General features: G+C 38.8%; 1 protein-coding gene across 15 annotated transcripts in view; it reads right to left on the reverse strand.

The window, feature by feature from the left end:
* The window catches only part of otofa (otoferlin a), a 165,862-nt gene that overhangs the window by 84,815 nt on the left and 53,074 nt on the right, over window positions 1-27,973 (reverse strand). For all 15 annotated transcript variants that reach the window (XM_062034943.1, XM_062034942.1, XM_062034941.1 and 12 more), the window contains exons 3-5: window positions 26,826-26,914; window positions 15,917-16,016; window positions 8,220-8,419 (exon numbers count right to left, since the gene is read on the reverse strand). In XM_062034943.1, coding sequence (XP_061890927.1) covers window positions 8,220-8,419; window positions 15,917-16,016; window positions 26,826-26,914 — 389 coding nt within the window. The remainder of the gene's footprint in view (window positions 1-8,219; window positions 8,420-15,916; window positions 16,017-26,825; window positions 26,915-27,973) is intronic.

Below are 27,973 nucleotides of genomic sequence, written 5' to 3' on the forward strand. Positions count from 1 at the left end.
AAAAAAAAAAGTGTCAAGGCGCTGCCATAAATCATTCTGAAGGCCCTGAGCCCACATGGGGGCAGGTGGAGAAGAGATGCTCGCCTGAGGCAATTCAAGGTACGATTGCTTCAATTTTGGGGGTAGATGATGAAATGGTTTGTCTTACAAGCTGCCATGTGAAATTAATTCAAATGCCAACAAACCGCAATGAGCTCAAACTATTCTAAAAGTACTATCATGACCTTAAAGCAGAGGTGTCCAAAGTGCGGCCCAGGGGCCATTTTCAGCCCGCAGCTAATTTTTTATTGCCCGCGGCACATTCGGAAAAAAGTATTACATAAAAAATGTGGAATAAAAGAGCATGCAGGTGAGATGTAACAAGAAAATGTTGCAATGTTGACTAATATCAAAACTAACACAAAGCTGCCATGCTTTTTCTTCCTTTAAAACTGGCATTGCTCAACAAATAATAATGAATAAAAATCTATATTGTTATATTGTTATGAAGAAGGATATGTACCGAGTACTGGTATTTTTGGCACCGGTTCCTAATAAATTCCGCCCGTCTGTGAAGATCTTGGAGTAACGATACTGCTATCGGTATTTTTTGTTCCAGCTGACCTACGTAATTATGACACGCTGTCACATTCAGTTCAGCTGCCACTGCTACACGTTCAAATCAGCTTTAAATAATGACAAATAAGGAAACAACACCACACAAAAGTTTGTAACAAACAATATTTCCTCCTCAAAAGTTCCTCAAAGTCACGCACGCTGTGTCAGTTTGAAGTGAGCACACTTAACTCATGACGAGTCAAGACTTTGTTTTATCAACCGTCTAAACCAGTGGTCCCCAACCACCGGGCCACGGCCCAGTACCGGTCCGTGGATCGTTGGTACCGGGCCGCACAAGAAAAACAAAACAAAAAAAAACATATATATATATATTTTTTATTTTTTATTTTTTATTAAATCAACATAAAAAACACAAGATACACTTACAATTAGTGCAACAACCCAAAAAACCTCCCTCCCCCATTTACACTCATTCACACTCATTCGCACAAAAGGGTTGTTTCTTTCTGTTATTAATATTTCTGGTTCCTACATTATATATCAATATAGATCAATACAGTCTGCAGGGATACAGTCCGTAAGCACACATGATTGTATTATTTTATGTCCGTGGGACAAATTTTCAAGCGTTGACCGGTCCGCAGTTACAAAAAGGTTGGGGACAACTGGTCTAAACCACAGGCCAATATTAATCCTCTCAAAAAAGTAAAACATTTAAGTATAATATTAATAATCCATAAAGTTGCTTTGAAGTAATATAGCATCCACGGACAGGTCTCTTGTTGCCGTCTGACGTCACTCTAATGCAGCATTAAGAGACATCTTGCTTAAATGTGCTTCAGTTCGTTCTGTCTCTTGACTACAAACTGGATGATCAAGCATTACACTTGCTGACTGAGTCTTTTTATTGATATAATACATGGATCTGTGTGGTCTTTACGAGAAGATGACATAACTGGATTGCACCTTGCACTGCACACACAGTTGACTTGTTTAAGACTTAAAAAACAGGTGTTGAAAAAAAACTTCCCTGCTCTGAGATTTTGGAGGTGTTCAACTTCTTGTGCTGATTGATATAAATGTTAGTTAAAATGCTTATATTTTTTCACATTTCCACAAATAACATATAGTACCGATAAGAGTAACGATAAATACCGGTATTGATAAGGAATATCTATAAGGGTATCGTATCGATAAAATCCATACATCCCTAGTTATGAATTATTGACCTATTGAAGGCTCCAATTACTTCACATCAAATATTGCACTTAGAAACTTTTGAGGGGGAAACATATAGAGCATATTTTGTGTTGTTGCTGTTCAAACAGGGATTTATTCAACCAAAATTGCATAAAACCTTTTTTTTTTTTTAAACTTTATAGCGACAGATCTAACATTTACCATTTAAGCATTTAAAAAATATTAATATGTGACTTATTTTTTTTAACATTTTTATGACTCAGACCATTCTGGGCCCCCGGGACCAAACTTGAGGGGATCCCTAAAGGTAAAAAATATATTGTATTGGTTTTGAAAATGAAAAATTTCAAAATGGCCCCCGTATGCTTTCATTTTTCAGTGTGCAGCCCTCAATGGAAAAGGTTTGTACACCACTGCCTTAAAAGTTCAACACATTAAAAATTCCCACACTTTAGTATTTGAATATATTGCAAAATTCTACACCAATTGACCACAACATTGCTATCCCCACTACATAAGTTGAATCAAAAATAAACAATAATGCTATAAGCCCTGATTGACACAGTGAGAGATATAGATTTTAATTTAACAATTGGTTTCTGTTTTCTGGTCTATCAGCTTCTATGCACATGTGTATGTCTGCATGTTGGTTTGTCCACAAGGCCGGTCTATGCGGTTGTTCAGGGCCACTTTGGTGGTCAACATCAGGATTTTTCTTACTTGGTTCAGTTGTTATACAGGTAATAGACCATGAGTGTCAAACTTCTTTCTTTGATAGTCACATCACAGTTATGGCTTCCTTTAAGAGGGCCACTCGTAACAGTGAGTAATAAAAGAATATGAAAGTATAGTATAAGGATTCACCTCGTAATATTATTACACAATTGCCTATGCATTTGATAATTATACATGTTTTTTACGTCACTGTAAAAAAGACTGAAGATTTTGTACAACAATGAAAAAATTGGGGGAAGTTTTGCCTGTACATTCTTATCACTAACGGAGACAAGAAGTGGCCAAGAATATGTTTGCACTGAAATTTCCTATGAATAATTACTATCGTTCATTGACTGACATTTTACATGCGCTTATTCACGCAAAACGGGGCCCCTCACGGAATGCAGGGCCCTACACACAGAGCCTGATCTGCCTAAAGGCAGTGGTAGTCCTGGACCTTCTTCAAGTGATGAGATTAGGGATTATACATGTATTATTATGCATAATATACCTGCATGTGTTATTTAGTAGTAGCAGTGGTTTAGGGCCACCAACAGCCTTGAGCTGACACTCTTTGTATGAGCAACAGTGCATCATTGATAACGTCACATGCAGGCCCCGCCTCTTAATTGCTGATCTTCCACATACGACACCATGGTAACCATTCCTAACCTTTGCAATGATAGCCAGCTGTAAAATTGTCATAGTGCAATTAAAAGCGACATAAACACACCGTTAAATAAAACTACTGCTTTTGAGGGTGTTTGAAACTTCCCTAAGGAGAAATAAGCTGCTTTTGTGGACTGTTTAGTATTGTGTGCGCGTGCTCGGTTGCTTTGTGATCCTAATGTTGTGAGTATGTGTTCAATCATACAAAGTAAGTTTGATGTGGTGTTGAAATAGAGTTGTTGAACCTACTCACAAAATGTCATTATCCTGTAGTGAAGTCTGCTTCCAATGTAACAGAACCTGATGTTCTGGTGGTTCTGAATCTGAAAAGATTGTGAGATGAGGTCACTCTTTCATTGACCATATCAGTGCCTTGAAGGGTCCAGAGAACCAGTGCGATTAACATCACATTTTCCACATAGATAGCTTGAAGTGTGGAAATTGTGTTGTCTGAAGGAACTTTGGATGGACCATCTTCATTAACTACATTTGGGAACTTTTGGAAGAGTGGCTGGCAGTCGTGAGGAACTTTGTGTCAAATTGGAAACAAGCCAGTTACTTACAGGCTGATCTCTTCCGGAAGCCTCAGTCTGTTCAAGTCAGTCATGTCTCAGAGGACAGATTTCGGCTATATTTGGCGGACTTTTATTCAGTGGACACATACCAACTGTTGGATGTACTGGATCCCAATTCCACATGAATGCATGAGAGTCCCTTCCAAAGGCTAGTATTGGAAGGGAAAAGTACTCATGCAAGACTTGTGTACATAATAGTTTTATAGACATACAGTAGGGCCTGACACACTAAGGGTTTGTGTGCACTAAAACACGTGCAAACTTGATAGCCCACGCAAAGCTGATCTACTAAGCTTTTGCACTGAGGATTGCGTCTTTAAAGGGGCTGTTTGCAACTTGCTCACAGTTACATTTTGCAAAGCAAAAAATATAACAAGAACACAACTGGCTAGCTTGTCTTAGCATTAGTGGTTTAACGTAACACATTTTTGTTAAAACGGTCTATACAGGTATATTTCAGTTACTAAGTTTGTGTAAGTTTATCGGCCTGAAAAAAATAATTGCCGTTTACAGTAGTCACTAACCTTGTCTCGTCAACACATACACGTGCGCACACTTACAAATATATTATATATATTACTTCTTTTGTTTTTTTGTTCGGTTTGTACTTCATGAAGTTTTGCACTTGTGTTTTTTTGTGTGGTTTTTTTTGTTTGTTTTTGTTATATTTGGATGTAATTGTTGGTTCATATACCATTAAGTAAGATTACGCATTATGTTGAAGGGGGCAGGAAAATATAAGATTTTTCTTCATCCTGCTCCTTCTCAGGCATTGGTGTGTCACTGTATAACTGAATAATTGTGGTAAAATTGTCTATCAAAGATGCACATCAATGAAGGAGATAAATAAAAATGAAATGAAATGAAAAAAGCATTCCAAGAGAAGCAACAAACAATTCCAAGTCACGTTGTTGTTATTAGAGAATATACATACAATGACAGCTAACAATAACTATCTAAATTGCTATTATTAGCTAAAAACACCCAGAGCTAATGCGCGGGCATGTGTTACGTACGCACGTAGTTAGATCATTATGTCCCAGAAGCCGAAAGAGGGCGGGATATACTGTGTAAAACACCTTGGAAAGTTAGCGTCCTCTAGGCAAATGTGTAAATGTTGCAAACAGCCCCTTTAATTGAGCAATATAGAACACAATCTATTTAGCGTGTCTCTTTATGTATCTGAAAAATATATATTGATCACAACGCCCTCAATACTGGGAGGAGGAGATGCAAATATAGCCATTTATTTGATTTATCAAGACTGAAACTGTTCTGCGGTAGCTGTTTTGCATCTATATTTAGCACGTCTAGAACGTGCGTACCAACTGGCACAGTTCCACACAAGTGTAAGAAAGGAGAGGATTGCGCCGCAAAGACAGATATTGGAGAGAGAAACCACTGTCCATGTGCACGTCAACATATTTAGACTGTCAAAAATTGTAATATTAAAACATATCTTCTGTTTAGCAATGATGCCATATTATAAAACAGCTGACTGACTTAAGAAGCTGATTAAAACAAATTGTATTGATTTGTTTTGGTGTCTGCATTTTTTTAATTTTTTATTGGCATTCATTTTTTTTCTTCAAGACACAATATGCATTTTCTTGCAACTGGAACAACACTGCAGCCTCCCAGAAAGAACCTTCGGCATGCTAAAAAATAGGTTCTGTTGTCTTCATCGCACTTCTATTATATTTGTCTGATCGATGCATGTTCTACAACAGGGGTGCCCACACTTTTTCAGCAGGCGGGCTACTTTTTAAATGACCAAGTCGAGGTGATCTACTGTACCTCATACACCCTGCGCGATCGACCGGTAGCTCGCGATCGACGTAATGGGCACCCCTGTTCTCCAACATAAGGGAACAGCACAGTACTCACGGTTCTTTACTTTGGGCACGCTTTTTAGGACTTGTTATTTGAATTTTATAGATCAGGCCCTTATTTGGATGGAATATAGGCAACAATTGGGCATTAAATCTAAAAAAATATGAGATATAAAAAACAATTATCTTAAGGCTCCACAAACATTTTCATATTTTCTGGAAATATTATTAGTAATAAAGGTGTCACGACGCGGAGTCGAACCCGCGTTTCTTCTGCAACTGGAGCTGCCGGCACCTCCGCTGACAGCGCGCTCAGACATGCCCCTGCTCGCGCTGAGCGCAGCACGCCCACGCAGCAACGAGCCTGCAAACAATCCGTAATCAACACACCTGGACTTGATGAGAGGGAGCTGCATAAAGACCAACGGACCCGAGGAACCATTGCCAGAACGTCGCTAACCTTTCAGTAAGCATCAGGTCTGTCATTCCCTCCCCTGTGCTTTGCTCGCGCCTTATCACGCGACATCCATCCGGATTCCTGACTGCCCTCCTCGTTCCACGATCTCCCTGCTCGGACCCAGACCACGCTGCCTCGCTCCTGCCCACGACCTCTTGCCTGTCCACAAACTGCCTCTTCGCCTTGCCCCTTGTGACTTGACGAAAGATACAACCAACACTCACAGACAACAACCCTTGGTAACATTTACATTATTAATATTACACATAGTCTACACTCATTCACTTAGAGAAACATACACACGCCATGTATTCATCAAAGGTTTTAAAGGCCTACTGAAACCCACTACTACCGACCACGCAGTCTTATATATCAATGATGAAATCTTAACATTACAACACATGCCAATATGGCCGGGTTAACTTATAAAGTGCAATTTTAAATTTCCCGCGAAATATCCGGCTGAAAACGTCTCGGTATGATGACGTTTGCGCGTGACGTCACGGGTTGAAGCAGACATTTTGGAATGGAATGGTGGCCAGCTTAAGTCGTCTGTTTTCACCACATAATTCCACATTATTCTGGACATCTGTGTTGGTGAATCTTTTGCAATTTGTTTAATGGACAATGAAGACAGCAAAGAAGAAAGCTGTAGGTGGGATCGGTGTATTAGCGGCTGGCTACAGCAACACAACCAGGAGACTTTGAGTTATATAGCAGACGTGCTATCCGACGCTAGCCGCTGACCGCACCGATGATCGGGTGAAGTCCTTCGTCGCGCCGTCGATCGCTGGAACGCAGGTGAGCACGGGTGGTGATGAGCAGATGAGGGCTAGCGTAGGTGGAGAGCTAATGTTTTTAGCATAGCTCTGTCGAGGTCCCGTAGCTAAGTTAGCTTCAATGGCGTCAGCACAGTTCAGCATTGCTAGGCTTCGCCAGGCTGGACAGCATTAACCGTTTAGTTACAGGTCCAGGGTTTGGTTCGGTGTCTCCTGATAGTAGAAGTAATAATAGTATTGTTGATCTTCTGTCTATCCTTCCAGTCAGGGGCATGTTTCTTCTGTTTCTATCCGCAGTTAAGCACGATGCTATCACGTTAGCTCCGAAGCTAAAGTGTTTCGCCGATGTATTGTCGTGGAGATAAAAGTCACTGTGAATGTCCATTTCGCGTTCTCGACTCTCATTTTCAAGAGGATATAGTATCTGAGGTGGTTTAAAATACAAATCCGTGATCCACAATAGAAAAAGGAGAAAGTGTGGAATCCAATGCGCCCTTGTACCTAAGTTACGGTCAGAGCGAAAAAAGATACACCCTGGTGTCCTGCACTGCACTCTAATCCTTCACTGTCACTTTCCTCATCCACGAATCTTTCATCCTCGCTCAAATTAATGGGGTAATCGTCGCTTTCTTGGTCCGAATCGCTCTCGCTGCTGGTGTAAACAATGTGCAGATGTGAGGAGCTCTTCAACCTGTGACGTCATGCTACTTCCGGTACAGGCAAGGCTTTTTTATCAGCGACCAAAAGTTGCGAACTTTATCGTCAATGTTCTCTACTAAATCCTTTCAGCAAAAATATGGCAATATCGCGAAATGATCAAGTATGACACATAGAATGGATCTGCTATCCCCGTTTAAATAAGAAAATTTCATTTCAGTTGGCCTTTAAATAAACCTTGTAAACCGCAGTTCTGCCCTGGTTGTTGCCTCCTTCCCTTCTCTGAACATAACAAAAGGCATATAACTTATTTTTTTACCATTGGATGACAGCTGCAGGTACTAATGTTATCTTGCCAATTTATTAGTGGCATCAAGTAAAGTCTCACATGGGTGTTTTAAGATAATATGGGATAGTCTCAAAGTTATGTTGCCTTAAAGAACAGTTTAAGCCAAAGGAAGGAAAACAGACTCATAAACCTGCTGTGCAAAGGCTGGGAAGCACAAAGCATGACAATTGGAAATGTTCCTCATGGTTATAATGTTACATATATTCTCTTTTTCCAGCTCCTTCACATCTTTCTTACAGAGGAGTTATACCAGATTAATGTTTTAAGTCCATCAAGCTTCATTTTGTGAATGAGAAACAATTTTGAGATTGTTCAGCAAGCATGGGTCACAGTCTGAAACCTAACTACTGAACTATACTGACCTCAACGCCTTGGCAAATAATCAGTAAAACTTTTACCATTTTGTATTGTGCATGTTGGACTCACTTTCTGAATGTCGCTATGGATCCTTGCAAGGATCGTCCCGCAGACGCTCCCGATCCGTGACTTTGTCCGGACAGCAGGCTTTCTGTCTCAAAAGAAAACACGCCATCACGGTCATCGGGAACATCCAGTAGCTCTCCGTTGCGCCACATGCCCACTGTGCCATCCATCGACTGGTATCTGATCTCTATGGTAACGCTGGTCTGGAAACAGGAGGAATGCTTGATTGAGTGAGGATTGACATATCTTTGACTGAAGGGTACATTTTCTTCATTGCAATGCATTCACTCCAAAATATTGACCTCATTGACCAAAATGTATGATAACCAGCAATATAAGACAACCTCTCTTTTTCAAGATCCGTTTTTGTGAAAAAAATTTTTGGGGGCAAAATGCATCTTATTCTATCATGTTTTCAATATCAGGGACATAACAGCAAGAGTAGTACTTAAATTTACGAGCTTAATTGATTCTGTAAAGAGCTATTAATTCTAAACACTTGTATTTAAAACCAACCTCTCCCATTGAAATGAATTGAAATCCATTTAATTTGGGCTTGGCCTCCCCAAAACAACACCATTTTAACATTTAACATACCTTTTAAAAAGAAAAGCAAACGTTAAGATAATAAGTATTGTATGAACACGATACAATAGAATGTATGACTAACAACTTTTATGAAATGATGTAATAGTAATATTAATGCTTCACTGTCAAATAAACCATCAGCAGCTTTTCTGTATTTTCATGGATACATTTCTGCCGTTTGAATATTATTTTAACATTTTTGGCTGGCATAATACTCCTTCTGCTTCAGTATGGTGCAGACTCGCAGTGATACATTCAAATTGCTTTGCTAAGTTGGCGACACGCTCTGTCATGTTTTTAATGATTTGTTTTAATTCAATGAATATCATCCACTTCTTTTTGTCAGCATTGTCTTTCACCCACACGTTCTTCCTTCCCATGTTTGGAAAAACTAAGTCCATCTTTAGCTATAAGCTAATGCTACGACCAGATGTTTGTGCGGATCTTACAAGTTCACTGTGGCATTTGCTGCGCCAGCTAATGGCGAGGATGCTTGTAACTCAAATTTTTGCTTAAAACATAAAGCGTAACAATTAGCAGAGGGACAGCTGTTATCTGAAAACACTCTAAAGTTGGGGCACCCCTAAGTTGAGGTACTTCTGTATCGTCAAAAAATACATTTATCAGCTGCTCGATCATCAGTCATTTGGTGCCGAATATGCTGGTTTTCTTGCAAAAAAATCTCTAGATCCTGAATATATACCTGTAGGTACATTTAAATTATTTATAAGCCCTCCACAGCTTTCACATACACTTATAAACACTTCCTATTCTCTTAAAACATGTCACATGCTTTAAAATGTACAGAACATATTTTTTACATGGAAATGTCATGGGTACTCAAATCTCAATGTACTCAATGGTACTTAGTGTATTTTTAATATTCGCGGTGTACTGAGACCATAGTAAGTGAACCACAAAGTGACTAGGGAACACGGTACTATGCATTTCACTCCACACAGCTTTAGCACACACTTTTAAAAACTTCCTATGCTCTTAGATGAGTCATATTATGATTTTTTTTACATTTAAAAGACTTCCTTGTGGTCCACATAATGTTGGTTCTTCGGTCAAAATTTTGCATAGATTATGTTTTACAAACCATCTATAAGCTGATTACTGACTATCTTTTCAGGGTGCGCAATTTTGTGGCCGGTCTTACTTACATGCCTCCACTTCGACTGCGTCTTTTCCCCCGTCAGCCATGTTGTAGTTTTTAGCGCTTCCATATCGAGGCTACTGACAGATATAAGTTTGAACTATACACTACTTTGTATTAGAAATGGCTACAGCGCAGGATGCATGTGCATGTATGAGCCAGTCTACCCCACAACAAGAGGATAGAGAAAAATTAGGAACTTAGTGACTTCAACTTCGGACTACAATGGTGGACTGGCGCAAAGCTTTTCGGGTAAATCTCTACCATATATGGAGATATCCACTGACGTCACACTTGGGAAAAACGTCACAAATTATCATCACATGTTGGGAAACGTCACCAATCTAAAACGGCATGTTTGGAACAAGTTTGGAAGAAGGCAAGATTGTTTTATAATTATCTCCACAATGCCTCCATTGTTTGATTTCAAATTGCCGGGACTTATAGGGATGCCAAATACACAAAAACAGGTACCAACATGTAGGAAAAGTTGGTTTTAGCAAGAAAAATGTGTTTCCTTTGACAAAAAGGGCTTAACACATAAAAACAACATAGAAAGCTTTATATCAATGAATACATCTAAAGTCGATCTAGACATTTAAGCATTGAAAGTTAAAAAAAATACATATATATATATATATATATATATATATAACTTTAAGACTTTAATGACTGAAACCCTTTCGGGTCCTCTGACCTATAACGTTCATAACATTGAGGGATTCCTTTAGGGTTAAAGCACTTCATATACTCTAAAACCTGCATAATTTTAACATGAACACTTAAATAGTTCCTCAAATCTCAATGTACTCAATTGTTCTTAAAATTCTGCGATATACTGAGAATGTAATAAGTGAAAAGCGAAGTGATAAGGGAACACTGTACTTGGCATTTCAACATATGACACAATTTGTATCCTTAAATGTTGACATACAAAGGACATTTTTTTTGTCCATGGGTTGACATACTCTAATTGACTAATTTTCCTACTGACTATAGCAACTGCATTCTATGTATTTTCGGATGGTTGTATCCTCTTAACTTGGCATAACATATACCCAAAATACGTGGGATACATGTTAGTTGTGTCTGATCACGTATTGGTGAAGTGACAACAATAATAATGAAGCAGGGCATATATGCTTCTTTACCACACAGTTATGGCTCAAAGCTCTTGTCCTTTGTTTACCTGCATGTATCAATCTTTCTGTTGCAATTAAAGACATTATACACCACCCTGAGGTTAACTGCCGTCACATTTCGGATGTAATGAAGCTGTCATTATAGGAGTTGTAAATCATCGCTATGTGCCTGCTGGGCTTAAAATGAGGTTGACAGTAGTTTAATCCCCACCAGAAACAAGGGTAGTTTGTCTTCTGTGCGTCTTCAAAGGTTTGGTTTTGCCTTATTAATCTTCTGACTTTCACTTCATTTTTAGCCCAAAGAAGACAAACATACTGTTCAGCACACAGATGGATGAGCGGAGAAATTAAATGTTTTCTTTCTCTCTCTGAGCTGTTCCTTATATTCTTACAGGGTAATTGGTGTCGTTTTATTTTTGTTACCATAGCAACCACACCAGCACATACATTATATACAGTATTTGCAACTGAAAGGGTTAACCTTGGGCTTCATTTCTTCACACCACTGACATTCTTAATTCTGTGTGTGCGTGCGTGCGTGTGTGTGTGTGTGTGTGTGTGTGTGTGTGTGTGTGTGTGTGTGTGTGTGTGTGTGTGTGTGTGTGTGTGTGTGTGTGTGTGTGTGTGTGTGTGTGTGTGTGTGTGTGTGTGTGTGTGTGTGTGTGTGTACTACATGCATGACTCCCCTTCATGTGTATGTAGTAAGGTCGCATCCCCCCAATGTGTGTTATCGTGTAAAAAACATCACACCAGCACACATAGATCTTCCATTCCAACTGTGCGCCACAGGGAAGCTTAAACTCGCTCCAGTGCCATTCTCATTCCCACATACATGCAGTATTAGACCTCAGGGGCGATATAGCTCGGTTGGTAGAGTGGCCGTGCCAGCAACTTGAGGGTTGCAGGACCGATCCCCGCTTCCGCCATCCTAGTCACTGCCGTTGTGTCCTTGGGCAAGACACTTTACCCACCTGCTCTCAGTGCCACCCACACTGGTTTAAATGTAATTTAGATATTGGGTTTCACTATGTAAAGCTCTTTGAGTCACTAGAGAAAAGCGCTATATAAAATATAATTGATTGATTGATTGATTGACCTTCAATTTTTAAAAAAATACTGTCGTTCTCGCACTGAACTTCTGTCTTTGATGTGGCCAAAAATCCACTCAACAGCTAGAATTAGTACATACAGCAAGGGTACAGATACGCTGATGTTGCTAAGAGACGGATCCATTTATTTTTTACTTCTTGTTAAAATTTCAGGTGCTACTCTCTATCAGTATGCAGGTGCAGTGTGCGTTTCTTAGAGCAGTGTTTTTCAACCTTTTTGGAGCCGAGGCACATTTTTTTCATTGAAAAAATGCGGAGGCACACCACCAGCAGAAAACATTAAAAAATTAAACTCAGTAGTCGATGTTGACAGTAAAAAGTCGTTCTGGCAATTGTAGGATATGACTTTAAACCATAAACATCACTATAGCTCTTGTCTCAAAGTACTGTCACGACCTGTCACATCACACCGTGACTTATTTGGAGTTTTTTGGTGTTTTCCTGTGTGTAGTGCGTTGTGCTCCTATTTTAGTGGCTTTTCCTGTTTTGTTGGTATTTTCCTGTAGCAGTTTCATGTCTTCCTTGAGCGCTATTCCCCGCACCTGCTTTGTTTTAGCAATCAAGACTATTTCAGTTGTGCGGACGCTATCCTTTGTAGGGACATTGTTGATTGTCATGTTATGTACGGATGTACTTTGTGGACGCCGTCTGCTTCACACGCTGTAAGTCTTTGCTGTCGTCCAGCATTCTGTTTTGGTTTACTTTGCAGCCAGTTCAGTTTTAGTTTTGTTTTCCATAGCCATCCTAAGCTTCAATGCCTTTTCTTAGGGGCACTCACCTTTTTGTTTATTTTTGGTTTAAGCACTAGATACAATGTTTACAAAGCAATTAGCTACCTGCTGCCACCTACTGATATGGAAGAGTATTACACGGTTACTCTGCCGAGCTCTAGACAGCACAGACACTCAACAACGGCACTTTATTTGCAGATTATAATTACTGGTTTGCATAAAATATTTTTAACACAAGTAGGTGAAATTACATAATCTCCCACGGCACACCAGACTGTATCTCACGACACACTGTGCCACGGCACAGTGGTTGAAAAACACTGTCTTAGAGCACATTGAGCCAAACTCGTGTGAGAAATGTCAAGGTAATCAGTTTAATTTAATTTAACACAATGTTGCTGATTGTTTGGAAAAGTAATAGCACAGCCCACATACTGGAGATGCAAGTTTGGCTAAATGTTGACGCTCATGAAGCGATTCAGGAGGAGATGGGACTTGAACAAAGGATAGAAAAATAAGCAGTTCAAGCTAGCATTTTAGCTTCATGTCTTGAGCACTGGCGATTGCTCTATACTGCAAGGAAAGCTCAGCTTTGTCTAAAATGTCAAAAAATAAATAAGAATAAGTGGTCAAATATGTACATTTGTGTTTACATTTCATTGACTTAATATGCACTTGAATGAGTTGTACTTTTGGTCAGGTTGCGACTTTCTTCTCATTCATTGTCAGAGCGTCACAGTGGTGCATTAAACAGTGTTGAAGCTGAGCGTCCATTGACTTTAATGGGGGAGCATAGAGTGGGTTGTTTCACTGCAGCCAAAGTAGACAATCATTGGATAAATGCTAGGCTTTGTCTCGCCCATGGATGCCGAGTGTCTCTGAAAGTGAATGGAAAGTGGGCTTGGCCTCGGCTGGCTTGGACTTTGGGCTTCTGCATGATGATTGGATGATCTTTCTGAGGCTCAATCTCTTTTTGATTGACAGCAAAATGAGCGAATTAGCGATCTCTTTAAGTATAAACCACAACCAGAGCATTTTTCAAGTTTCATTCCGTTGTCCTGAGTTGATATGGAGACTATACTCGTGTTTAGAAAGTAGCTGTAAATGAGCACCTCCTTCTTAAAAGACCAGCAGCCGCCCCTCAGTCTTGTAGGAGGAATGTCCACCAAAGCTGTTGCTCGTGAATTTAATGTTCATTTCTCTACCATAAGCCGTCTCCAAATGCGTTTTTCTGAGAATTTGGCAGTACATCCAACTGGCCTCACAACCGCAGACCATGTGTAACCACACCAGCCCAGAACCTCCACATCCAGCAGGTGCACCTCCATGATCATCTGAGACCAGCCACCCAGACAGCCGCTGCAACAATTGGTTTGCATAACCAAAGAATTTCTGCACAAACTGTGAGAAACCGTCTCAGGGAAGCTCATCTGCATGCTCGTCGTCCTCGACCTGACTGCAGTTCGTCATCATAACAGACTTGAGTGGGCAAATGCTCACCTTCAATGGCATTTGGCACATTGGAGAGGTGTTCTCTTCACGGACGAATCCCGGTTTTCACTGTTCAGGGCATACTATATGGCGCATGTGGGAGAGCGGTTTGCTGATGTCAACGTTATGAATCAAGTGGTCCATAGTGGGTGTGGGGTTATGGTATGGGCAGGCGTATGTTGTGGACAACAGATGCAAGTTCATTTTATTGAGGGCATTTTGAATGCACAGAGATACTGTGACGAGATCCTGAGGCCCATTGTTGTGCCATTCACCCGAGACCATCACCTCATGTTGCAGCATGTCAATGCACGGCCCCACGTTGCAAGGATCTGTACACAATTCCTGGAAACTAAGAACATCCCAGTTCTTGCATGGCCAGCATACTCACCGGACATGTCACCCATTGAGCATGTTTGGGATGCTATGGATCGGCGTATACCACAGTGTGTTCCAGTTCCTGCCAATATCCAGCAACTTCACACAGCCATTGAAGAGGAGTGGACCAACCTTCCATAGGCCACAATCAAGGAGATGTGTTGCACTGCGTGAGGCAAATGGTGGTCACACCAGATACTGACTGCTTTTCTGACCCCCAAAACTGCACATTTCAGAGTGGCCTTTCATTGTGGGCAGCCTAAGGCACACCTTAATCATGCTGGTTAATCAACATCTTGATATGCCACTCCTGTGAGGTAGAATGGATTATCTTGGCAAAGAAGAAGTGCTCACTAACACAGATTTAGACAGATTTCCGAACAATATTTGAGAAAATTAGGTCTTTTGTGTGTATAGTGAAAGTTTGACATTTCTGAGTTCACCTCATGCAAAATGGGAGCAAAAAACAAAAGTGTTGCGTTTATATTTTTGTTCAGTATATATATATATATATATATATATATATATATATATATATATATATATATATATATATATATATATATATATATATATATACATATATATATATATGTATATATATATATACACTACAAAACTGACCTTCCTTTGAGCAGATTGAGTTTCTGGAGCATCACATTTGTAGGGTCAATTAAACGCTCAAAATGGCCAGAAAAAGAGAACTTTCATCTGAAAATTGACAGTCTATTCTTGTTCTTAGAAATTAAGGCTATTCCACAAAATTGTTTGGGTGACCCCAAACTTTTGAACGGTAGTATATATATATTCCGATACATACGTGTTTCCAGTCTTTGTCGTAATTAAAGTAATCTTTTTAGTTGTTTAATTTAATTTAATTAATTAAATATGTAATCTGAGCACTGTACCGCAAGACACTTTGCTTAGTTAAAAAAAAAGTTTTACAGCTAATTGTATGCCCTGTATTCAGTTACATGACTTAATTCCTGCATTTGTTGAATTTTTTTTTCCGTGGCAACAATATATGCTTGCTTGATATGGACATGTTCACCTCAAAAATACTCCGCATACCCAAAACTAGTGGAGTGCAAGCAAGACTCACATTTATGGATGTGTTATTATCGTCTAAGAGTGTGTCAGTCAGCTCGAGCTGCCCTTCCTCCGCCACTTTCTGGAGCACCATGCAGAAAGTCCCCACCAGTCTGCAGGGGGAGATTAAAAAAAACACACACACCGATCAATACACACCATTATGTGTTTGTGTCCTGTACAGATGAACATGTGCTGTGACGCCATTGCCTGTAAAGACATTTAATCATTATCACAATTCATGTTGACGCATGTATTCTTCACTCTTGCTCTGTGTAAGAGGTTAAAGTGCATAGAAGTCATTAATGCTAATAAGGATGAGCTCAGACAAGCATTGAGAAAACTCCTCAGTTCACTTACTTACTTTATGACAGACAGGTAGTTAAAATGAGTTTAACAGCAGAATACTGCCACAATAATCCAGTTTGCTTCATAGCAAAATAAATGTTTTTTTTCTGAAGCTTCTTATTCATTGTCAATATGATGCAAGCTATAGCCTTTGCGAGATTGCTGCAGAAAGAAATCCATTTAGTACAATACAAAACATGTTTTGCTAAATAACACACCCCCAAGCATGATTGAACCCTTTGAAGGTCTGAACTGAAGTCTTGCAGAAATTCAGTGCTCAGTTCCATATTTTACAATCTTTAGACTTTTAAGGTTCCACTGTACTGTTGTTCCTTTGCAATACCCCCTTACTCTATAGCCACAAGATCCATATATTTTTGTCAAAGTTACACATTTCTGAGGATAAAGTCTATTTTTGCAAGAAGAAAGTTCACACACACGATAAATCATTACTATTTCCTTACAGCCAAGACCCACTGTTTAGTACATTAATATTAAAACTCAACTTATTCATGCCGGCCTACTGAGACTCATCTGTTTACTGGGGCTTTGGCTGAATTGTTCTTATTGTTTGTTGTCTTGCAATTGAAACACACACATCTCAAAACTGTAGTCTGAGCAGGGAATAACTTAGATGGTTGCAAACAAAACAAGATATGAAAGCCATAAGAAACTAATTATATTGTTTTACTTTATTCAATAAAAGTTTGAGTAGTTGTCACTAAGGCCTATAGCAAGGATGCCCAAAGTGGGCAAATTTACCGACCTCTTTCAAGCTGCAAAAGTCATTGATTGCATGTCCTCAAGGCTACACTGTAGAAAAGTCAGTAGATTTTACTATAAATACCTGGCAGCTCGTCACCTGAAATTTACCGTAAAATCATCAGTGGTACCATTTTTCCATTTACAGTAATGCACTGTAAAAACATGTAACAGATTTTACGGTAAAAAAAGAGCAGCTCAGTCAGAAAGTGTGCAGTAAATATAACAGTGGTTGTCACACCGTGGTGAGGGAAGTCCGGTTTTGGGCTGGTCTGGCTCACTTCCTGTTTTATTTTGAAAATTCTAATCCTCCTCTCGTTTCAGGCCACTTGCTCTTCCTCCTGTGTCACTGGTCTGATGTCTCTCCTGATTGCCTGATTGTTCCCACCTGTGTCACCCTCCCTCATGTGTATATAGTCCTCGTCTTCCCCTGTCTTGTTGCCAGAGTATATAGTCTCGCTACGTACCTCCAGCCTTGTCCACAGCCTTGTCCACAGCCTTGTCCACAGCCTTGTCCACAGCCTTGAACCAAGTTTGATAAGTATTGTCTCGCTTTATTTATTGATTTCTTTGTTCCCTCTGTGAGAGTGATTTTCTTTTGCTAAAGTTTTTCGGTCAAGTCTTTTTGTATCAATTTTCATAGTGCCTTGTCTTCCTTTTTTCCTCCTTTTGGAGCGCTTTTAGTTTACAGGCTTCTCAACACTTTATAACATACTTTCTGTTTATAGCTTTTCGACTTCTTTGCATGAGTGATTTACCTTTTTGTAGATAATCATAGATTGTTGTTTTTTTTGTTATTAGACTCGTATAGAACTTTTTCTATTGCCTTTTTCCTCCTTATGGAGTGATTTTCTGTTTATTGTCTTATGCCCTATGCTACATATCCTTTTGTTGCTCGAATATATCATAAATAGATTTTGTAGCCACTTTGTTTTAATCACTCTGTCCAAGCGATAGCAAAGAAAACTATCTAAATAAAGTCTGAGTCAATTGTCACTCTTCTGCACCTGAGTCCTCATTTTCGCCCAGACTTAACAGTGGTACTGTTTTTGAATTTATAGTAATGCACTGTAAAAAATGGCCATAGATTTTACGATTGAAAAATGGCAGCTTAGTAACCACAATTTTAACGTAAAAACAACAGCAGTTCAGTTTTTTCAATTTACAATTTTGGTGTAAAAACCATTGTAAATGTTATGGTAAAATTCCAGTGACTGCTTACTGGTTTTTTTTGTGAAATCTATTGATTTTTTCTTTTTCTTTTTTTTCAACAGGCTAACTAGTTGCGTTTGAATTTGAGACCCATGCTTAACGGTAAAGTTGTCAATGGAAAAGGATAATCTTGGTCGCCATGCTTCACCCATGTGATGAAAACCTAAACGTTTCGAAATTTAGCCTCCCCCAGATGTTTAATCTGCCAGGGTAAAGTTTAATAGCGATCCGATTTAATATCTAGGATGAACTGGTTACAGAACAACACCTGGAAATGGTGAAGATAATAAATAATTTTTGACAATCCATAGATGTTGACAAGCATACGTAAAACGGAGTTGCAACGTGATCGCCTCCTTTCTCATAGCTACAGTATTTCTGTATTTCTGCCATTTTGCACTTCCTTTCTATAGACTTACTAAGTAAAGACGCTGAACAGTAACCGCAGAACAGTTTCAGCCTTAATAGATCACACTGCGTGTGCTAAATAATTGTATTTTCATTTTCTCCTCCCAATATTGTCGGCGTTTTGATGATCAGCATATATTCTGCCTATTCATGAAGACAGACACGCTAAATGGATTACACATCTTATTTTGCTCATTTTAGAGACGCAATCCTCGGTGCGCCAGTCTAGTAAATCAGATTTGCATGTGCTATCAAGTTTGCACATGTTTTAGTACATACAAAGTAGATCAGGCCTTTAGTGTCTGAATGAAAAAACATTTAAATCCAGTATAAATAATCCTTAGCTATACTATCGGAGGCCTGCAAATAGTTTATAGAGCTAATTACCCAAATACTTATCACATTTTAGCTCCGAGGTGCACTCCTCCGCTGAGGTTATTACTTGCCCAGGGAAAATACAATAAAGTATAATTAATTTTCCTTAAATGTAGTTCTGCCTTTAACTAAAATATATTGTTACAAACATAATAATTCGGCATAGACATGCGATTATGATTGTACATATCCTGTGAGTCTCCACTGACTAAGCCAATTAGAGCTTGTGAATAATTGAAAGAGTTTACCCAAAGCAATGCCCACAATATAAGGTCCCATAAACACACAGTATATGTGACATCCCCTACAAGAGTGTGCATAATCATTAAGAGAGTCGTCAGATGGAACACGCAAACAATCACCCAGTGTGGGAATAAAGCCTACGGGGAGCAAAAATCTCACAAAACAAGCAAGCACAATCAATATGTTAAGCACTTAGCAGGCACTTAATTGAAATCTGCATATTACAGTGGGGAAAAAGAAGGCTATATTGCTTTGCATAGAAAATATGAGTATATATATATTTACATATATATATATAATGTGTGTGTGTATATATATATATATATATATATGTATATATATATATATGTATATATATATATATATATATATATATACATATATATATATATATATGTGTGTGTGTGTGTATGTGTATATATATGTGTATATATATGTGTATGTATATATACAGTATATATATATATATGTATGTATGTATGTATAAATATATATATGTACCGTATTTTTCGGACTATAAGTCGCAGTTTTTTTCATAGTTTGGCCGGGGGTGCGACTTATACTCAGGAGGGACTTATGTGTGAAATTATTAACACATTACCATAAAATATCAAATAATATTATTTAGCTCATTCATGTAAGAGACTAGACGTATAAGATTTCATGGGATTTAGCGATTAGTAGTGACAGATTGTTTGGTAAACGTATAGCATGTTCTATATGTTAATAGTTATTTGAATGACTCTTATCATAATATGTTACGTTAACATACCAGGCACGTTCTCAGTTGGTTATTTATGCGTCAAATAACATACACTTATTCAGCCTGTTGTTCACTATTCTTTATTAATTTTATATTGCCTTTCAAATGTCTATTCTTGGTGTTGGGTTTTATCAAATAAATTTCCCCAAAAAATGCGACTTATACTCCAGTGCGACTTATATGTTTTTTTCCTTCTTTATTATGCATTTTCGGCCGGTGCGACTTATACTCCGGAGCAACTTATACTCCGGAGCGACTTATAGTCCAAAAAATACGATATATATATATATATATATATATATATATATATATATATATATATATATATATATATATATATATATATATATATATATATATATATGTGTGTATATGTGTATGTATGTATATATCTACTTTACACACGTGTGTGTGTAAAGTAGAGGTGGAACGGATCACAAGTCCACGATTCGGATCATATCACGGTTTTGTGACACAGTGTACATTGTTGCTCTTTATAACACCCCTGTATACAAAACTGTCCCTGTATACATTGCTCATTGGAAGATTTACTGTATATAGATATGGCAAGGCTTATAGCAAATATGTTAAATGGGTCATTATATGCAAAACCATCTTTTCTTACCCGTTGGTATTTGTTTTTTCTATTTGGGATCTACATAAGTCCCAAAATTTTTAAATCAAACCATGGCGGCGTGGCGGAGCTGTTTATAAAACAACCTTGTCTTCTTCCAAACTTGCTCCCAACGAGCCGTTCAGAATGTTCAGAAGACTTTAGTGAGGTATTTTGCCTTAGTCACGTTAGCAGATATCTCCATACATGGTAGAGGTTTACTCTAAGAGCTTTGCACGAGTTTACCTTTTTTATTCAGTTGTAGTCCGACGTTGTTGCTATTTTTAATTGTAAGTAGCGTGTAGTTCTAACGTACTGTATATGTGTCCGTAGATTTGATATGGAAGCGACCTGGAGGAGGACTTTGGCACATAAATAAGACTGCCCATAAAACGGCGCATTCGGAAGATATACAAACCCCGTTTCCATATGAGTTGGGAAATTGTGTGAGATGTAAATATAAACGGAATACAATGATTTGCAAATCATTTTCAACCCATATTCAGTTGAATGCACTACAAAGACAACATATTTGATGTTCAAACTGATAAACTTTTTTTTTTTGTGCAAATAATCATTAACTTTAGAATTTGATGCCAGCAACATGTGACAAAGAAGTTGAGAAAGGTGAGGAATGCTCATCAAACACTTATTTGGATCATCCCACAGGTGAACAGGCAAATTGGGAACAGGTGTGTGCCATGATTGGGTATAAAAGTAGATTCCATGAAATGCTCAGTCATTCACAAACAAGGATGGGGCGAGGGTCACCACTTTGTCAACAAATGCGTGAGCAAATTGTTGAACAGTTTAAGAAAAACCTTTCTCAACCAGCTATTGCAAGGAATTTAGGGATTTCACCATCTCTGGTCCGTAATATCATCAAAGGGTTCAGAGAATCTGGAGAAATCACTGCACGTAAGCAGCTAAGCCCGTGACCTTTGATCCCTCAGGCTGTACTGCATCAACAAGCGACATCAGTGTGTAAAGGATATCACCACATGGGCTCAGGAACACTTAAGAAACCCACTGTCAGTAACTACAGTTGGTCGCTACATCTGTAAGTGCTAGTTAAAACTCTCCTATGCAAGGCAAAAACCGTTTATCAACAACACCCAGAAACGCAGTCAACTTTGCTGGGCCTAAGCTCATGTAAGATGGACTGATACAAAGTGGAAAAGTGTTCTGTGGTCTGACGAGTCCACATTTCAAATTGTTTTTGGAAACTGTGGACGTCGTGTCCTCCGGACCAAAGAGGAAAAGAACCATCCGGATTGTTATAGGCGCAAAGTTGAAAAGCCAGCATCTGTGATGGTATGGGGGTGTTTTAGTGCCCAAGACATGGGTAACTTACACATCTGTGAAGGCACCATTAATGCTGAAAGGTACATACAGGTTTTGGAGCAACATATGTTGCCATCCAAGCAACGTTACCATGGACGCCCCTGCTTATTTCAGCAAGACAATGCCAAGCCACGAGTTACATCAACGTGGCTTCATAGTAAAAGAGTGCGGGTACTAGACTGGCCTGCCTGTAGTCCAGACCTGTCTCCCATTGAAAATGTGTGGCGCATTATGAAGCCTAAAATACCACAACGGGGACCCCTGGACTGTTGAACAACTTAAGCTGTACATCAAGCAAGAATGGGAAAGAATTCCACCTGAGAAGCTTAAAAAATGTGTCTCCTCAGTTCCCAAACGTTTACTGAGTGTTGTTAAAAGGAAAGGCCATGTAACACAGTGGTGAACATGCCCTTTCCCAACTACTTTGGCACGTGTTGCAGCCATGAAATTCTAAGTTAATTATTATTTGCAAAAAAAATAAAGTTTATGAGTTTGAACATCAAATATCTTGTCTTTGGAGTGCATTCAATTAAATATGGGTTGAAAGGGATTTGCAAATCATTGTATTCCGTTTATATTTACATCTAACACAATTTCCCAACTCATATGGAAACGGGGTTTGTAGTTAGAAAGCGATGCACAATTTTGACCAAAGAACCACCATTACATGTTACCACAATGAAGTGTTTTACATGTAAAAAAAAACAAATTCTAATATGACCCCTTTAACACAGGGGTCACCAACGCGGTGCCCGCGGGCACCAGGTCGCCCGTAAGGACCAGATGAGTCGCCCGCGGGCCTGTTCTAAAAAAAAAAAAAAAAAAAAAAAAGTTTTTTTTTTTTTTTAAATTAAATCTACATAGAAAAAACACAAGATACACTTTCAATCAGTGTATCAACCCAAACAACCTCCCCCATGCACACTCATCCACACCCACTCACACAAAAGGGGTTATTTCTTTCTGCTACCAATATTCTGGTTCCCACAACATCGACAACACATCTGCAAGGGACACAGTCCCTGAAGCACACATGATTGTATAGGCTGCTGGTCCACTAACATTTTCATTAATTACTATTTTTTATGTAATTATTTTTATATTGTTTTACTTTCTTTTTTATCCAAGAAAATGTTTTTTATTTATCTTATTTTATTTCATTTTTGAAAAAAAGGGCCTTATCTTCAACAGACCAGGTTGTCAATGAAATTAGATTTGTTTAAAGGGTTTTTTAAACCAGGCCCAGTCCAGATAATGTCCAAGTCAGACTCAGCAACACACACCTTCATTCATGTACACAGAAAAAAATTAGGGAACACAACAGATTGCATATAATTTATAAACAAAGTTACATTTTCAAAATAAGCATTTATGTACAGTCCAGATTATGTCCAGGTCACTCAAATTAGGGAACATGTAGTAGAATTTCTGACCTTTTGACCTATATTTCTTGTCTTTTAAGAATGTCCGCTCATTTTCAATACTCTTGTATTTTTGTGCCATTGAATGGACCAGTTGTGGGACAAAAGTGAATATTAAGTCGTGCCAACCTGTCTACAGAATGTGTTGACTGTCTAAAGGATTCGAGTTGTTATGGAACAGATAGGAAAAACAAAACAAGACATTGACGCACTCGATAAGGAACGATGACGCACAACAGACATATAAAAAATGGCAGAAGACCGGAACTCGGGAGTGATTTTGGCTTGTGTGTGTCTTGTTTGCTCCGGAGTAACTTGTGGTTTGTCTGCACGGCCAACTCAATTCAACCTGCACTTCTGATAATGGGTAAATAAATTTGTTGTACTAAACTACTTTTGTTGCCTGCTTAAGCTTCGGACAATCCACTACACAAATTGGCGTCACGAACAGGATGGTTTAGAAGCTACAGGTCGACAGCCGCTCCGCTCTCTCTGTCAGGCAGACAGTGTGCTGCACGCGCGCATAACAAGGTAAGCAGTTTGCTTTAAAGTGTAAACATTTTCTGCCTGGAGAGAGCCGGATCGATAAGACTAATTGCTGAATCTATTTTTGATAAAAGATAGGTTTAGTCAGGTTCTCCAAAAACAACCTGGAATGGGGTAAATTATGGTTGGATTGAGTTGTTTTATATGTGATCATTTGTCTGTGTGTTTGTTGAAAACCTGTAATCTCTTGTTTTTAACAAATGGGGATTGTTGATAGAATTTTGGTGGTTTGGAGTGTAGAAGCATAGACGATGTGAGACGAAAAATTTCTTTTAACCTCTTCATCCTCTGTCGTTGTTGGCAGAGGATGCTTTTTTCTGCAAGTACATTAGGTTAGCCGGAGTTGGACACAGCGAAATTTAAGGCAAGGTTGGCTAAACTGGTGTGACATTTGGCCCACACAAATTTATGACGTCTATGAAGGTCCTACGTATCTGTCTATGTGGAAGCTGCAGCCGGGTAAAAAGCCTGATATAAGGTGATCGTTCAGTGACTCCGGTAAAGGAGATCAACTGAGCCAAGTTGTCACGAATTTCTTTTAATCTTTTCTGGTTTGCCGTTCCAGACAAAATCAAAGACCCTCCGCTCATAAATCTTAAAAAAGTTTTGTGATGGAGCTGGTAATGACAAAAACAAATAAATAAATTGAGGAATAATTAACGAGTTGGCAATAGACATTTTACCATACAAGGTTAGGGATTTCCCTTTCCATAATTGCATAATTTTGTCCAGCTTTCTTAGTCAATTATCATAATTTACTGAGCCTAGATCTTCCAGATTTTCTGGGACAACAACACCAAGTATGTTAACTGGTCCATCTGTCCACAAAACAGGCACTTTGCATTCCATTCGAAAGGACGTTCCCTTTAGATTTCCGATCCTTAACATTTTACATTTATCATAATTAAGCTTAAGGCCAGATTGCTGTGAAAATATGTCCAAAAGATTAAGAAGGTTCCGCAAACAATGAGGAAAAATCTTATCTTTGTGAATCAGCCTTTTCTGACATGAACTTCATCAAGAACAAACACAGAACACGCCTCACTGATGCACATCTGCAAGACTCACTCAGAGTTGCAGTGTCAAGTTACACACCAGAGTACAACACACTAGTTAACAGCATGCAATGCCAGGCTTCCCACTAACTGACAAAGAAACAGATAACAGATTTGGTGTCCAGTTCAAAGTGTGACATGATTTAAAAATTTGAGAGTTTACTTTTGTATTTTACATGAGTTATTATTTGTACAAACATGGTGCAAAGTAATTCATGATTTGTTAAAAAATGTTAGTGGCTAGCTAGTTAAAATGGGATATTGTGATTTCACAAGACTGTCTTAGAAGTGATCATTTGAAAATGTTCAATTTGAAAAATGTGCACTTAGAGAAAATATAAAAATAAAGTGTTGCATATTGATATTTATCTGTTTCTATATATATTTATTGTGAGAAATCATTAAGATGATCAGTGTTTCCACAAAGATAAATATCATTAATTATTAATAATAACAGAGTTAAAGGTAAATTGAGCAAATTGGCTACTTCTGGCAATGTATTTAAGTGTGTATCTAACTGGTAGCCCTTCGCATTAATCAGTACCCAAGAAGTAGCCCTTGGTTTCAAAAAGGTGGGTGACCCCTGCTTTAACATATACTAAGAGACAGCATTTTTGTCCCTGGGAAAAAAGTTTTAAAGTCTTCCATCCATCCATTTTCTACCTCGTGTCCCTTTCGGGGCCGCGGGGGGTGCTGGAGCCTATCTCAGCTGCGTTATATTTTCTAACTTGTTTTACCTTTGAGACAACTTTTCAAAGCAAGACTTTGGCAGAATTCATTCTCAAATCTTCCGACCCCAAACATACAATGACCAATCATTTTCAGATACTTACAAGGAAAAATACCGCTTTATATTCAAGTCAGTACAGTAATATTAGCCTCTTATGCAATGGAGATTTGTGTTTTGCATACCAGGGCTTTTTCTACCCTGAGAAAAGAAGAAATAGACTAAAAACAAAGGTCCAATGCAGAGGACGCTGGTTCTCAGGAGAATGTACAAGTTGATGGCACTGAGACAAGTTTTAGATGGTCGTTTCCTGTTTTCCACTTTGGAAAAACCTCCACCAGAAAAACTGTGTTGACAATTACTAGCGTCCTTCTGTTGAGCTGACACCACATCTGTCGACTTGGCTGCCATCAGCTTCTAGCTGAGGATTGCCAGTTGAAGGACACACACACACACTCATATAAACGGTGTCTAATAGTTGTGTGTGGGTGACATGTGGGAGCAGGTGGATCATAAACAAGCAGCTGTTACAATCTGGATGAATTTGTTTCAATCTGGGATTCTGATACAACCACGGACGTATTTAAACATGAAACAGAATGATTTTGACAGCAAATATCAATAACTGGGATTTATAAAGCCAGCTCCACATAACATCTAAATTATATCGTCCGTCATGGCACCTCGTAGTCATCAAGATCTGCTAGTCAGGAGATCACTGAGTGACAAATGGGTCCATTACTGATGACTTAATCCACTTTTACAGGCCTCCTGATGGGGAACTAATTCACAACCTGCTCGTGATGATGAGGAGACCGCCTAAGTTAAGCCGGAACCAAAACACTAGTGCAATTGGAAAACAAGGCATTAAGTGAAAAGATGAAACCAAAGTTTGAATTTAAGTTCTGCGACACCAGAGGAAGATTTGAGGTTTGCAAGTCCATTGCATAAACAAGTGAGTCAATTAAGTACAAGCACTTTGGGGATTTTTGTTTATTCTTCTTCAGCCGATAAACTTACGGTATGTCATTTATTACCGATCACAGGCTTGTGATAGACCACAGCTATTCTATGTTGGGAATCATGTTTTTAAATGTGGGTTTACCTGTTAGTGAAGACTTTGCTGTAATTGTACACTTGGATCTCCAGCATCTCACTTCCATCCAGACTGCTAGCGATCGGCCATCGAAAAGTCTGAAAGAGGCACAAGCTGAACAGTTACAGTAAATACGTAACAGAGCAATAACCAACGACTAGTTTTAAAACGCGCTGACCCAGTGTTGGTTCTGTATTTACCTTAATCGAGGACTACGCTACTTAGTATTTTATTACAGGGGAACATCTGAGGTAGAAAACGAGGAATAGCAGAGCTTTTCAACTGGCATCCCAGGTGCCAAATCCAGCTCAGAAATGACACCAATAACAGCCCCCAAGTTCAGTTCAAAACTTGAAGACAAATATTTTTGCAGTAAATTCCTAAAAACACTACAGTGCTTCTGTTGTGCAGAGGAACTTGGACCACTATTAACACATGTTAACCTTGCTAGCGAACATAAAACACTAGGTTCCAAACTTGTGTTTTACATACCTGAGGCGTTCGTCAAAGCACCCTGTTAAGGCCTCTCCTTTTTGGCAGTAACACATTTTTTTCGTAATGTGATTTATGTCACTAAAGTGTTGCTGTAGCTTGTTTACTTCAGATGCAGTCACTCATCATTTGTTCAATGCATTTAGTTATACTAGTAGTGTTTCTCAAAGTTCTATTTTAGTTCCTCCCTTTTTCATCATTTGGGTTGTTCAACTTGTGATTCTGTTAAAAAATCAACTTGTGGGATCTGAGCTGAGGATGTCGTTGTGGCTTGCGCAGCCCTTTGAGACACTTGTGATTAACGACTATATAAATTAACTTTAATTGATTGATTTACATTTTTGCAGCAGATTCTTAAAAACACCAGAGTGCTGTCATCCTCATTTGAGCTGCACTGTTCCAGGATGAAGGCTAAAAAGGGGATTTAAAACTCGTTCAACAACTCCCGCTGATGCTGTCCTCTCACTCATGAAAAACACTGCAGGCCGTCAGGCAGGCGATGCATCAGCCTTTTGTTCATCTCATTAAACAAATCCTGGGGTTCCCCACCTGCTACTTTTAATAGATCTAATTTACGCTGACCTTGTGCCCAGTGCTAATATTTCAATGATCACAGCACATGTAGCTAAAGGTGAGCAAATGATATACACAAACACCAGTACAAA

This window comes from Entelurus aequoreus, linkage group LG23 (assembly GCF_033978785.1).
Source record: "Entelurus aequoreus isolate RoL-2023_Sb linkage group LG23, RoL_Eaeq_v1.1, whole genome shotgun sequence".
Classification (NCBI taxonomy): domain Eukaryota; kingdom Metazoa; phylum Chordata; class Actinopteri; order Syngnathiformes; family Syngnathidae; genus Entelurus; species Entelurus aequoreus.